The 15397-nt window shown below is 37.4% G+C and overlaps 1 protein-coding gene across 1 annotated transcript in view; it reads left to right on the top strand.

Annotated features, from left to right (window-relative positions):
* The window catches only part of ST8SIA6 (ST8 alpha-N-acetyl-neuraminide alpha-2,8-sialyltransferase 6), a 382325-nt gene that overhangs the window by 250290 nt on the left and 116638 nt on the right, over positions 1–15397 (top strand). Inside the window, exon 5 of the mRNA XM_053713979.1 lies at positions 7600–7744. Within this exon, the coding sequence (XP_053569954.1) occupies positions 7600–7744 (145 nt within the window). The remainder of the gene's footprint in view (positions 1–7599; positions 7745–15397) is intronic.

Raw genomic sequence — 15397 nt, forward strand, 5'->3', positions numbered from 1 at the left:
CTTAGATTCTTGCACCTGGGCCCTGTGGTTTCTAGTTACGCCTCTGTATGTGTGTGTGTGTAACTATATATATATGTGTGTGTGTGTGTGTGTGTGTGTGTGTGTGTTAAACATAAGGGACTCTGAGCTTGCAGTTGAAACCAATCTTCGTTTAACACAGGGACTAATATTCTTAAACTGAATCACTTTTTTAAAGGGAAATAAAAATGTAAAAAGAAAATGTAACAATAAGTTATAACATTTTACATACAACAAAGAGTCTGGTTCTCAAGAACTCGGCCGCCAATCATCAACTTATTTTACTGAGCATTGTTTCAATTAAGTGTACATAAACCCCCAAATTTTTAATTCATGGTTCAGAAAGGGAACATACTATTTTAAACAACCTTCCAACCTTCTTGTTATCCTTTGTTGAAAAAGCAGGAAGGTAAGCTCAGGAGTGTGCACGTGTCTGCAGCACTATATGGCAGCAGTTATGCAACAGTGTTATACATTAGCAAGAGCACTAGATGGCAGCGTTATTTCATGTCATGAAATGCTGCAGACGTGTGCCTGTATAGGTATCTCTTCAACAAAGAATAACATGAGAAAAAAAGCAAATTTGATAATAGAAGTAAATTGGAAACTTTTTGAAAATTGTATTTTTTATCTGAATTAGCTAAACGTAAAATGCCTCTTATGACTAAACTCATTACAAATATGGCAGAGGGGCAGTCAGAGGGGTCAAATCACTTCTGTTTACGAGTGTTACTGGCAGCCAAAGAGGTGAGAATTATTTATTTGTATGTTACTGACAGCCAAGGGGTAAAATGACTGCTCAGTTGGTAAAAAAAAAAAGATACATTGAGGGATCAAGAGTGGGGGCTAGGGTAGAGCTTTTGGGTGAGAATTGTGTTACCCCATCTATCATTGTGCCAAGTCACTGACTGATTGTTCAGTATTTTTATGGAGGACAGCTGGGGACCCGAAGTGCATTGCTGCTCCTTAACCTACTTACATCAATAAAGGATACCAAGAAAACAAAGTCAATTTGGTAATAAAAACTTTCATGTGTGTTAGAATACAGTGTTCTCATATTTATTACAACAACCACTATGATAATATTATCTATGTATATACTGGTCTGCCAGTAGGTGGCAATGTTTGCTATTAACTCTGTTCTCTGTATTTTGTTGTATCTTCTTGTCTTATTAAAAACTCTATTGTAAGCTGCTGCCATGTTTCAGAAAGAAAATTAAGACTGTACACTCTTTATTTCTGTAGTGTTTAAAAGTAATTTCCAATAGGTTATGGGCCCAGTTAAAGCATGCTATAGCAAATAAGTGCAAGATATAGCAACAGATAAAGACTACAACAGGAAAACAGAAAAATGGCTATTAACACAGCTTCAACTAAACTTTAATTTGGAAATCTGACAAACCAGAACTATCAGTCTTGGAAATTCAAGATGAAGATTCTGCTAATAACAGAATGTACGTGGAAGTGTGCGAATGATGCCAGACCGGCAGAACTCACAGATAAGTGGATATAGAAAGAAGCTCAGAGCACTTTCTCCCTTTGCATAGACGATTATCAAATCATACATATATGCAATTGTAAAACAGCTTAAAAAAAAGTTGGGAAGAACTCTAAAAGGTGCACGATAGAGCTAATCTCAGCAATATTCTTTATTTAATTAGAAAGCTCTACCAATAAACTATTGAAAGGCCAGGATATGCCAACCATATACTGGAGAGAGGCAATTATGGCAGCATGCCATCTTCAAAATATCTTGCCAGGGGGGGCGGAGCCAAGTGCCGCTGGAAATGGCCGCTCGAGAGAGAAGCTCTCCATAAGGATTTCTAATAACAGCACCTAAAGCATACAACCACAACATGAAAGTATACTAAAAAAGTGAGAGAAAACGCATCAGATCCGTAGATCATATGGGACTTCGTTTTTTTACGGGTGTTACAGAGCAATACCCCATCGATCTGCTTGTCTTCTGCATATCACTGAACTAACGGCAAGTGGCGATGCCACAGCACTGTGTTGCACAAATTACCTCAACCCAGCTCTTAGAATCTTGTGGGGAACAACAATCTCAGTCTAAGGTATCATAATATCCCTCTAGTGTGTCAGACTTACTACGCATTCGGCAGCGAAGATGGAGCCCTTCACTTTTATTACAGCCTTTGCTGATTTGCTAGCTGCGCATCACGCAAGATTCTTGAACTCCATTGAAACAGCATTTAGCTCCTCCATGCCAGAACCGCTAGACACAGACTCCGCCTTAACCAGTAAGCTTACCGAGACGGTTGCAGTGAGTCCTGTCAGTAATACTGAGACGGAGCCTGTGAAATCGATGAAGACAGCACCGGACTTGAGGCCTGACACTTATGAGCCGACATTCTCAACACCCCGTGACCTATCTTCTCCTATGGTGCGCAAAGCTACCCATCCTCCTGTGACACAGCTTTGGTTAGCTCCTAATGGGGGTCTTAAAAGAATGGACGCGATGCTGGATCAGTGCATGCCGGACCCTCTTGCCATTGGAGGACTTGGTGTACAGAAATGGAATAGCGAGGGACACCTACTTTCCCACTGCTTGATAAATTACTTCTCCTCATCACCTCTCAGACAGGCCAATTCCAGGAGTGGTATTGGTTAGATAAATGTTGGGACTGGACTGTTAATAATTACACTTATGATTTGAAGGACTTCACCACATTCTCTTTGGTATAAGCGTCATAAATCACACTGTGGACATACACCTTTTATATGTATATAGTTTATCACTGGTGTTAAGTTGAGCTGCGTGTCCTACTGTTTGCCTCTCCTGCTTTGATACTAACTGTGCTTTACAAATATGGAGGGATAATTATGCTAGCATTGAAATTACTTTATTCAATTGTTATTAATATTTGTGCATTGTTTATCTATTTTAGGATATAGTTCCAACACTAGCTTATATGTTTCTTATTTAGCACTTCTCTTGAAGGCCTGTCTTCACCAGACTCTATATTGAGTCTCCACGCACCTTGAGTATAAGACATATTACTTACTCTCTAACTACCAAGGTACTAGTTTGCTACAAATAGCTTGAGTTATAAGTATTACATATAGAGGCATCCTTTTCTGCCTAGCATAAATAGCGCATTGTGATGCCTCCTCTGATTTAGCTACCACCTAATAACTTACTCACTAATATCCCCTATAGAGGTAGTCATAGCAACTCAGCATAAAGTTGTATCTTATAATATCCCTTTTAGCCCAACGGCTTATCCACCACTATCTTGTATGCACCTGACTACCATGCATTCTGCAGCTATTTTTATGTGGCTCTTAGGTGAGCATGAGCTGGGGAGCTTGGATATCTGCGGCCGGGATGTCCGAGTTCGCCTACACTTATGTATGGGCTACAGGTAGAGTAGAGGCCCTAGTATCTCCAGATAGATTTCAGCGCTCAATACCTAATATATATCTAGACCCTCGCACATTTGCTTTGAACCTGTTTAAATATTTAAAATATATAAAGTATTGCTATAGCCACAGCCTTATTGGACTCCATAATCTTACCTTATAGTGTGTGTTCTATGTCTAGAGTAGGATGGACTAACACTTCTGTTAAATAAGCTGCCTATTATATTAATAACCCCCCCCCCTTCCATAATATACCTCCTAGTTTAGGAGGGTTAAATACGTGGCTTCTCTTGCCCATGCCACATCTTCATAATCTTCAACATTACCTACAACTTGAGTTCAAGCTTTTTCATTCAAATTACTGTTTATCATACTCTCTTAAAAGATAATTGCAGCGCAGTGAGGTCCTTGAGTGGCCTAAGGTAACACGTGAGAGATTTATACAATATTACACTATATTGCTTAAAAAAAAAGAGGTTAAACTTTGTTTTTTTTTACTATAACTATTGAGATATGCCATTCTACAGGAAAAGAGTTAATTGTATTATCAATGTACCCTGTTTTACTGTCTTAATCATAGAGACCATGCCATTGAACAGTCATTCTTGTTAATATTTCCAATACTATTTGCTAAACAACACTCGCATTATATACTACATTATTTCATATATTCTATATTATATTCTATGCTTTGGTTAACAAAAAAATGAGGTTTATTAATGAGATCCAAAAGAGGTCTCCTTTGTTTATTATTGCCTTCTTTCATTGTACTATTTTTAACTACCTCCTATGGTTTAAATCCTACATAACATCAAAGAAATTAATCTGTAGGCCCATCCGGATCAGCAGGACTGATCACCATTACCTTTCACCTAAGCATACATTCTTAACGCAGCTTTTGGTTGCCTATATTGAGGTGCTAGTTTCAATATCCCATTTCAGGTTCTATTTATTATTAACCCCTTAAGGACCAGCGACGTACCCTGTATGTCGCCGGCCTTTTTTTGGGACTTGATTGTTTTATAGCACGGTCTTGCCACCAGCGTTGAGACTGCTCTATTCCACAAAGCCTGCTGGAGGGAGGGCATTAATAGCGTCTTCTTGCTAGACTTGTGCTATTATGTCCTGAAAAAACCCTTAACGACCAGTGACATACAGGGTACATTGTGGTCATTAAGGGGTTAAAGGAGGTGAATGTCATACTATATATTACATTGCATTATATATTAGTGTTTACTATTACTTATGATGGTCCGAGAGTGGCCTAAGGCATCATGTAGAAGGTTTCTAGATGATTGGCATCCTATATATACAATGGTTGCATGGTATGTAAATTGTTGTCTTTACATTTCTTTTATGTTTATTTCACCATTCCTGTAACAGTGAAGCTTCATTGTATGTGACATATGATGCAAAAACTTATTTTTTTTTTATGGTTAATGTATGCCTTTAAATATACCTCAATAAAAATATATAAAAAAAAAAAAAAAAAAAATATCTTGCCAGGAAAAGCGACTGAGAAAACCCCATATGAACTGTGGAATGGAAAGGCACCGGATTTGAGCCATATCAAAACTTTTGGTAGCAAAGCCTACGTGCACATTCCAAAGGAAAAACTTACAAAATGGGGTGCCTCTGCAAAAGAAAGTGTACTTGTAGGTTACAGTGAGTCCCAGAAGGGATACAGAATTCTACACTAAGACACAAATAAGGTAACAATCAGAAGAAGTGTAATTGTTGATGTGTGTGTTTACAGTTACATGAACTGATACAAACTGTTCAAACTGTGGGAAATTCCACATCAGTGCTACAGGAAGACAAGAAACAAAGTGACACAGAAATAGAAATTAACACAGACAATCCAAAAGCTGAAAAAGAAGAAATTGAGCCACAAGTTACTTCAGTCCACCAGAAACAACAAAGATATCCCAGTCAAACGTCTGACTTATATGGCTCGTCTAGCACTACAGTCAGAGCCAGGTTCAAGGGATGAGATGCAAAGACTGCCAACCCATGAGAACCAAGAATGGATCAGAGCTGCTGATGAAGAGATAACATCTCTTAGTGAACTCCAGACATGGACACTTTCAGAGTTATCTCAAGGCAAGCATGCAATAGGATGTAAATGGGTTTGTAAAGCCAAATGTGACTCTGAAGGAAAAGTCTGTAGGTGCAAGGCACGGTTAGTGGCAAAAGGGTACTCACAAAATTTTGTAGAGGTTTATGATGCTACTTTTGCACCAGTTGCAAAATAAAGTACTTTCAGAACACTGATGACAGTGGTAGCTCTACAGAAAATGATAGTGAAACATTATGATATCATGACAGCCTTTCTTAATGGTGATATTGAAGAGGAAATATATATGGCACAGCCAGAAGGATATGGAAAAAATGGAAAAAAGCATCTTGTGTGCAAATTGCAAAAAATCTCTCTATGGACTTAAGAAAACAGCTTGAGCATGGAACTTAAAAATAAACAAATGTCTGCTAGTTGAAGGATTCACACAAAGTAGAGCTGATCCATGCCTATTTTCAAAATGTGTAGATTCTAAAATATGCATATATTACTCTATGTGGATGACTTAATAATTGCTCACAAAAGGAACGAGGAAATTGCAAAGTTGACAGCAATGCTCAACCCACATTTTGAGACTAAAGACCTTGGAGATGTGACGTATTACCTAGGAATCAACATACAGCATAAGGAGGACAGCAGCTTTCTGTTGAAACAGAGATCTAAAATTGATGCAGTTCTTCAGCAGATTGGCATGACCGAAGCCAAAGGAGTGAGCACTCCCATGGACACAGCATATCTAAAGTTGGAAGGAGAAGAAGATCTTCTCTCTACTTATGATCAGTACATACAAGCAGTGGGGCTACTGCTATATGTTGCAACCACCACACATCCAGACATCTCAGCTTCCATGTCGCTTCTCTTTAGGCGCGTAAGTAAAGCACGTCAAGTGGACTGGATTTCAATCAAGAGACTCATGAGGTATCTCAAACAAACTAAAACTATCTGATTGGGCAGATGACCTCAACACTTGCAAATCAACAAGTGGTTACTTGTTCAAATTAGGAAACAGTCCTATATCTTGGTCCAGCAAGAAGTATATTTCAGTGGCTTTGTCTTCTACAGAGGCAGAATACATCTCTGCTGCCTATTCAAGAAGTTGTTTGGGTGCGTAATGTGCTTGAAGATCATGGAGAGCCAATGTCCCAGCCTACAGTCTTATATGAGGACAATCAAGGATGTAAAACTTGCAACCAATGAGAAGATCATTGCAAGATTGATGTCAGACATCATTACAGTCATGATTTGATAAAATAAAATGTGATTATGCTTACATACTGTGAGACTGATAACATGATTACAGATGCTATGACAAAACTGCTCACAAGAAACAGATTTGTAGAACTAAGATCCAAAATGGGATTAAAATAAGGAATAGTTTTTGACTGGGGGTGTTAGAATACAGTGTTCTTGTATTTATTACAACAAATACTTTGAGTATATTGTCTTTGTATTATATACTGTTCTGTCAGTAGGTGGCAATGTTTGCTATTATTTCTGTTACCTGCATTTTGTTGTATCTTCTTGTCTTAATAGAAACTCTTTTGTAAGCTTCTGCCATGTTCCAGAAAGGATGATTAAGACTGCACACTCTTTATTTCTCTAGAGTTTAAAAGTAATTTTCAATAATGTGCCACTGTATAACTCCCGACATTTGTGGCTGAGAATGAGGGACACAGAACATTTATAGGAGCCTGTCACCATTTTGTAGGTGGAGACGTGTTGGGAGGTGAGGGTACATGGGCGGTTAGTGGGCGGTATTGTGGGTGTTTCTGGGTGGTCTGTGGGTGTGTCAGGGCAGATTGCGCATGTTTCTGTGTGTTCAATTGTTGGGTCTAAGGGAAATTCTGTAAAGAGGGACATATGGCTGTCTCAGAGGGACAGTTTAGAATTAGGAACTGTCCCTCTCAAAATAAGACAGTTGGAAGGTATGTGACAGTAATAGGCAGATTACTTGTGCAGAACACATTTTTACATTTATTTTTAACTTGTGGCTATTCTATCACAGCATTCTTGTAATCTAATGGCAGATCCTGATAATCTACTATTGGGGTTTATCGGAAATAAACTGAGTTGTGTATATGTATTTGTTGTTTGTGGTAAACTCTTGCTTTTTATTGTAGGTTGTACTTATCCTCATGCTGCAATGCTGTTAAAAACTTTATTGTGTCCCAAAACAACACCTCCTTGGGAAGTAACATTACTTATGAAGTGGAAAATAAAAAAAGCATTTTAATTGCTGAAGACGTTTATAAAATGCTCCCTAAGGTAAGGATTTTCAGTTTGGATTTGGATTTTTGCCTTAGTACTGTTTGCTTCCTATTTCAGTAACACATTTTCTTAAGATTATTTTTGTCAGGTTTATTGATTTATTTCATGGTTGGAAAACTCCAGTTTTAAGTGCCACTTTCTAAACACTTTACCTATTGATTTTATGAAAAAGTTTGTGTTAGATTATTTTATATTTTGTATCAAGTAATGTTTTTGTATCTTCTGTGTTGTCTTTTTACTATGGACCAGATTATAAGTGGCTTGCTATTTTTTCGCTTGCGCACTAACTGAGCTCAAAGTTTATTTTTAATGTGGGCTGGTTAGTGAGTCAAATTGAAAGTAAAACGTAACTTCAGGACTTCAGATATTGCAATTGAGTTAACTTCTTCACATAGAATTCAATGAGCATGCGTTAAAAAATAAAACACTTATCGCTCACATGCTAATCCGACACTGCGTAAGATCTACATCGCTAAACCAGAAGGTAGTTATGAATATTTTACATTCAAATTTTATATAAAAAAATACTAAGAACTTTTCTTCTAAGTGAAGAACATTGGAATGTAAAATATTTACATTTAATATATAGTAAAATTGATTACAAAATATTTTTAAAATTTTGAGGTGTGTTTATATTTATATATATTTATATACATGCTTATATGTATTTATATGTGTATATATGTATGCAAATTTTGTTTGCACTCGAGCACACCCATTTACTCTCAACTTGTAATACGCGTGCAAGTTAGTGCAGTTGCGATATTACTTATCGCAACCCGTGCTAACTTTAGCGCACCATTTATAATCTAGCCTTATGCAATTTATCACAGCATTTCTATATTGTTTAATTGCTGCTCCAAATTCAGGCAGTGAAAAGCTGTTGTATATATAATTTCCATACTGACATAATAAAGATAATTACTTTCAAGATACCTTTAAATATTTATTTATTGACTTCATCTATACTATAATCGCGTTTGTAACGCGTCCGTTGCTGTCATCAGTTGCAGCCAAACAAAACATTTAAACAAAAATCACCTAAAGGCCCGCACAAAATATTAACGAAAAAAACTAACCGCCCGCACGAAATATTAACAAAAAAAACTAACCGCCCGCACGAAGTATTAACAAAAAAAACGCCCACACAAAGGTATTAACAAAAAACACCTAATCACCAGCACGAAATATTAACAAATAAACCTAACCGTCCACACAAAGTATTAACAACAACAAAAATGCCTGCACAAAGTATTAAAAAAAAACTAATTGCTCGCAAGAAATATTAAAAACCTAACGCATGCACAAAATGTACCACGAAACGCCAGCTCCACATCGCAAAATAAGAAAGTAATTAACCCCAATCCGCAAATTAAAATATTAACCTTTAAACCGCCAAATCCCTACAAACACAAATTACCTAATTACACTATTAACCCATAAACCGCAAAAACCTCCACAACGTCAACTACCTAATTACAATATTAACCCGTAAACCGCCAACCCCCCACAACACAAAAAAAATCAATCTAATCACTAAGCCCCCTAACCTAATACCCCATAAATTAACCCCAATTAGTTTACAAGATTTAAGATTTAATTAAGAAAAAAATATATTGCAAAAATTTAAAAAATCTAACATTACAAAAAAACAAACACTAAAATTACAAAATATAAAAAAATCTAAAATTACAGAAAATATATAGTAATTATCCAAAATAAAAATTTTTAAACCTAAACTAATATCCCTATTAAAAAAAAAGGTCCCCCACCAAAAAAAACTAATCTAACAGAGCAGAACTGGCGGCCGCGGAGCAGGACCGGTGTGGAGGTTCCTCTTCATGAGGTTGCCGCTGCACACTGAAGATTGAATGCAAGGTACCCCATTTATATTGGGGTACCTTGCATTCCTGTTGGCTGAAATTTTGAAATCAGCCAATAGGATGAGAGCTACTGAAATCGTATTGGCTGTTTTGAACAGCCAATAGGATTTCAGCAGCTCTCATCCAATTGGCTAAATGGTACCTAAATGCTCCTCGCCACCTTCCCTCCCGATGAAGATAGAAGATGTCCCCGTGCTGGATGAAGATGTCGCCGCCTGGAAGAAGACCTTCACCGCCGGACTTCAGGAAATGTGAGTACCTATTTCGGGGGTTAGACTTAGGTTTTTTTGGGGGGGTTGGGTGGGTTGTTGTTTTTTGGACTAGGGATTTTTTTTTTTTAATGCGCAGCAAAAGAGCTGATTGCCCTTTTAAGGGCAATGCCCATACAAATGGGTAGTTTAGTTTTTTTTAGTCACTATTGAGAAAGCTACGGGGAAACGCATCTAGTGACGCCCACTCAGGTGTCGGAGGTATTTAGCACTTTGTTTGTCACAGAATAAGAATTCTACTCCAGGTCTGTAAAAATAAATTTTTATTCAGAGTTTTTAAATAAAAGCTATGTTTTACACTATTACAACTGGATATGTGAAGATTTTCTTTATTTGAAACCTGCTAGCAATTTTTTGCTTCAACAATTTGATTATAAGTGTTGTTTAAAATATTTTATGACAACTTGGGATAAAACAATTCATACAGGTTTCATATTGTCAACCATCTTATTGTTAAAATGCACTTTTTCGACCATCTATTTTTGAACTTATTTATGTCTTGATAACGCACTCCTGCAGTAGAGGAATAGCAGGTAGTGTTTTGTTTATCGATTGCTGTGCTTATTAAAGGGGTTAAGCACGGGCGTGGTGCACATTATAGCTACAACAGAGAAGTGCTAAGTTCTGGACAGTGTAGGTTTTTTTAGACTTAGGTTTTTTTATTTTGGGGGTGGGGTGGATGAGGGGGTTACTTTTAGGGGGTACTTTGTAATTTCTTTAGGTAAAGGAGCTGTTTAACTTAGGGCAATGGCTCTTTTAAGAGCTTTTGGTAGTTTATTGTTAGATTAGGGGGTGTTTTTATTTTGTTTTGTTTTTTAATAGGGGTATTAGAATAGGATTATTATTTATTTTTATTTATTTTTCAGTAATTTTAAATAGACTGCTCTCTGGGCACAAATAAAGTAATTTGTTATTGAAAATTAGAAATAGGATTGTGTAACTGACTTAATGTGGGATCCCCTTTGTTCACCATTTACCATTTACCATTGCTTTTTGGCAATTAGAATGCCGCTAATTGCAGCTGCGCACCTTTTAGCTTCTAAGGTTAATTTTTGATGCATAGCAGAAATTACACTCCCATCTGACTAAATTTCCTGATCCCTCCCAATCAGCTCCCTTCCTTTTCTCACCACCCCCCAACCCCCCCAATGGTCATCACCATCTTAGGTACTGGCAGAAGGTCTGCCGGTATGCAGTTTAGGACTTTAAAAAAAAATGTTGTGATCCCTCTTGAACCCTCCCACCTCCCTGACCCCCCCCCAACAGCTCTTTAACCCTCGCCCCTCCTACTAGTGGCAGCCATCTTAGGTACTGGTAGCTGTCTTCCAGTACCTAATTTATATGTTTTTATTATATATTTTTTTATTTATTAGTTTATTGTTTTTGCTTTAGTGTAATGTAGTTTCCTGCAACATAGATCTATATTATGTGGTATGATGAGCTTCATTCCACATGATGTAGATTTACGTCATTTTGTGTCAATGGGTTAAAATCTCATGCTCTATCCAATCCATTTATGTTTACATTTGACTTTACTGTGCCTTTAATCTGGTAAGATATGGAGATGTGCTGTCAATGTATTGCTCTTTATTAGACTTATGCAACGCCAAAAAATTGGGTTCGTCCAAATCTTTTGTAACAAATATTCAGGGACAATTGTTTCCCTGAATATTAATTGGCTGCACTATTTGATATTCATTTAATTTAAAACAAAACAAATACTGATTATTCTTAGAACATTTACATTCGCTAAACAAGTGAAAATGTTCCATAACTGCAGGTGAAAAGTTCACCGGTAGCTTTATATTTACCTTTAGTGCGCTGGAGAACCGCGCTAAGACACTCCTCTTCTTCACGGAGCCTCCTATTAGCGCGGTGGCTCCCTGGTCTTTCACTAAAGGACCTTCTCTTTTAGCACAGGCCCTGGGAGCTGCCATACTAAGCCTCTTATTAGCACAGCGGGGTTCTATGAAGTAGAGCAGCGGCTTAGTACAGCTGTCCAGTACGCTAAAGTATTTAACCCCTTAAAGGTCATTTAAAAAAAAAAAAAATACTGACACATTTCTTCAGTATTTGTTTATTTTCTTTAAATTCCTTTGGTGCAAATATCCTTTTTTTGTTATGAATTCGAATTTGTAACAGAACAAATGCACATCTCTAGACTATATCTATTATTTTATGTATATTTGCAGCAGAATTGTGAAATAATAATGACTAGAGGAGAAGGGCTAAATCATGAAGGGAACACTGCCATCTTGTGGCCATTGATCAGTCTTACAATTTAAAAAATGGGAAAAAAATATGACATGCTTACTTCTAAAAATAAATATATTTAGACTCTTATTCCTGTGTGATATATGTGATACCATGTCTGTTTATCAAAAAAAAAGAAAGAAAAAGTAGACTGTTACAGTACACGCAAGTAAACTCCAGTTTGGTATAAATATCTGGAGAGTTCACTACATTAAAAATCTTACAACTAAGTAAAATACATCAAAGAAAAAAAAAAGTTTATGTTTATCTTTGAGGGTTCGGTATTGGTATTTGCACATTTATCAATGTGCATATATACATCCAAGAAGGTATGTCTGATTTGTTCATCTATATATATAAAAAAAAATACTATTAAGAATAAGCTATCAGTAATGATCATACTGTTGCATGTGTGACATAAGTTGCAAACTACATTGGAAGTTTTAAGTTATATTTGTATGTCAAAAGAGGGTTCCAAATGTCTGAGTTCATATAGGGTCAGATTACGAATGTAGTGCAATGGTTTGCGCATGAGGGATATCGGGTTTTCACGTTCGTTTGCACGCAAGTTAAATTGCTCTCATATTACAAGTTGAAAGATCGCTTGAGCGCAGTCGGGATATCATGTACTCAGAGCTCTGGTGAACTGTTTCTTGAAACAAAAAAGTGTCACAAAACACATCACAAATACATTACAAAGCACAGTTATACTCATAATAACACCATCTAATAAAAATGATTAAAACAAATATTGCACACAAAAGTTATAAGGGCTCAAATATATGAGGTCTCAGGAGTTAGAATAAAAGGCAAGCAAATGACTTTAACATAGACATACATACATATACAAAGATGTATATGTATGTATAGATATATGTCTATATATGTGTACATATGTATTTATATGTGTATATATGTGTTTATCATGCTCCACTCGTAATCTGGCCCATAATGTATTTACCAGAGAAATTAGCGAAATTGCAATAGTCAAGAAGTCATTTGCATTTTCAAGTATTATTGGACTGATTATTTCCCCCGTTTCAATCCATTGTTGTTTGTAATTCCAAAACATTATATGCAGATCTGTTATTCCAAAACATTATATGCAGATCTGTTATTCCAAAACATTATATGCAGATTGGGTCATATTTTTAATGAGATACATTTTAGTTGCATTCTCACTGTCTTCATGAGAGGGGCATGCAAGATAGATCTAAAAACCAAAAAAGTGTGTCCGTTTTTCTTTTTTTTTATTCTTTCAAAAACATATTTATGTTGCTAACACTCTCCTCATACGTGCTTGAAACATACATAGAGCACCACATACAATATATTCATACTTCTTTATTTTGTACAGTATGAGAGTGATAAGATTATATAATGACTGGAGAGACAGATGGTGTGGGATAGAGGGAAAGAAAAAGGGAGAGAGGGAAATATCAGAGAGGGTTTATAGCAGGAGAGGCATAGAGGCACAGACAGGGACATAGTGCGGTCAAGTGAGTTATATATGGAGTGTAAGTGTGAAAAGGGAGAATTATTGAGGAAAATAAGTGTAGCGTTAAAGAGAAAGAGAAGAGGTGATATAGAGGGTGAGAGAGTGTGACTAGCCTAGTCAAGAGGTGATTAAGAGTCAAGGTGGATGCAGCAAGTGATGCAAAAACATTGACCCAGCCAAAATGTGAGAGATAACAGTGGGCAAGATGGGAGGTTATAGGTGGATATACTGTCAGTCACAGGTTAAAATAAGCTATACATACTGCATAAAGTTACTGCTAGGGTGCTCTCAAAATATTTGAAAGGCAGGTCTTATACCATTGCTAGAGAAAAACTAAAGGCCCAAACTACCTCTGGCTAACACTCTCATTCTCTGAGAACATGTACAGTGCCTTTTAAATACGGAAATCAATAGAAAAAGCACCAAAGGAGACTGGAGCTTGGAGAGAAAAAGCTACTGACAACGAGGGTTCGAGAGCAAAAACTAATGGAGGCTTGGAGAATATAAACTACTGCGAGGTCAAAGGTACAGGTGTCGTGAGGAATCTGTTAACCCTGCATAAGTCAGAATGCTGACAGTCAAACATGCTCACAGGAAGTAAACTCTTTCTTTCAAATAGAGTTGCATACATTGAAAAATGAGTTAGTCAATGGGGTCAATTTATCAATCTCCGTATGGAGCTTGATGCCAGTTACGAAGCAGCGGTTTAAAGATTGCTGCTCCATAACTTGTCCGCCTGTTCTGAGGCTGCAGACAGAAATCAACCCGATCGAATACGAATGGGTTGATTGACACCCCCTGCTAGGGGCCAATTGGCCGTGAATTTGCAGGGGGTGGCATTGCACCAGCAGTTCACAAAAACTGCTGATGCAATGATAAATGCCGACAGCGTATCTATGTGCGGCGGACATGATACGCTACATCATATCATGTCCGCTCGCACTTACCTAAATATACCCCAATATGTGAACTGAGTGTACACATAAACTGTAACAAATTAAAGTAATTAGAAAGAGATCAAAATGAGTTTCAAACTTACTTTAAAGAATAGTGTGGTGATCTGAAATACCTCTGTATAATTATGTTCATGCAGTGCTGAGTAACAACATCAGTGTTCTCCACAGGAAACTTTGACAGCCGGGTAGTATTATAAAGTAGCCATGCGGGGACAGTGTAATATTTTCTAATCTGTAGAGGATACAAAGAAACAGAAGTGCCACATGGTCTAGCACTGTATATGCAGTTGTAAGATGGTATATGAGTCACTATAATAGTTTGAGCTACACCAGAGGCCAGTCTGCTGGGTGACTGTTAGATTCCAGCCTGCTCCAATTGCATCAAGAGAGGTGCTTCAACAAATATGAGTGCAAACTTCTCATATACCATCTTAGAACTGAATATACAGTGCTAGGCCATGTGGTGCTTCTGTTTCTTTGTATCCTCTACAGCAGTGATTTTCAACCACTGTGCCGCGGCACACTAGTGTGCCGTGAGAGATCGTCAGGTGTACCGCCGTGAATTGGTCCCTTCTTGCTTAAGTGCACTCCTGAAGCGGAACAGAAGCAAGGTAGCTGCTGCTACCCTACGCAGTCATCCGGACACACAGGGACTCTCTCAACTCCCACACAGTTCTCCAGAGGGTCGGGGCTCCGCTCCAGAGATTTCACTCGCCTCAGCTGCATTACAAAAGTTCCTATCAAGGAGATCTGAGTAAGAGAAGACCCGTCAAGCCAGTGCGCATTTGGGT

The sequence above is a fragment of the Bombina bombina genome, chromosome 5 (assembly GCF_027579735.1).
Source record: "Bombina bombina isolate aBomBom1 chromosome 5, aBomBom1.pri, whole genome shotgun sequence".
Classification (NCBI taxonomy): domain Eukaryota; kingdom Metazoa; phylum Chordata; class Amphibia; order Anura; family Bombinatoridae; genus Bombina; species Bombina bombina.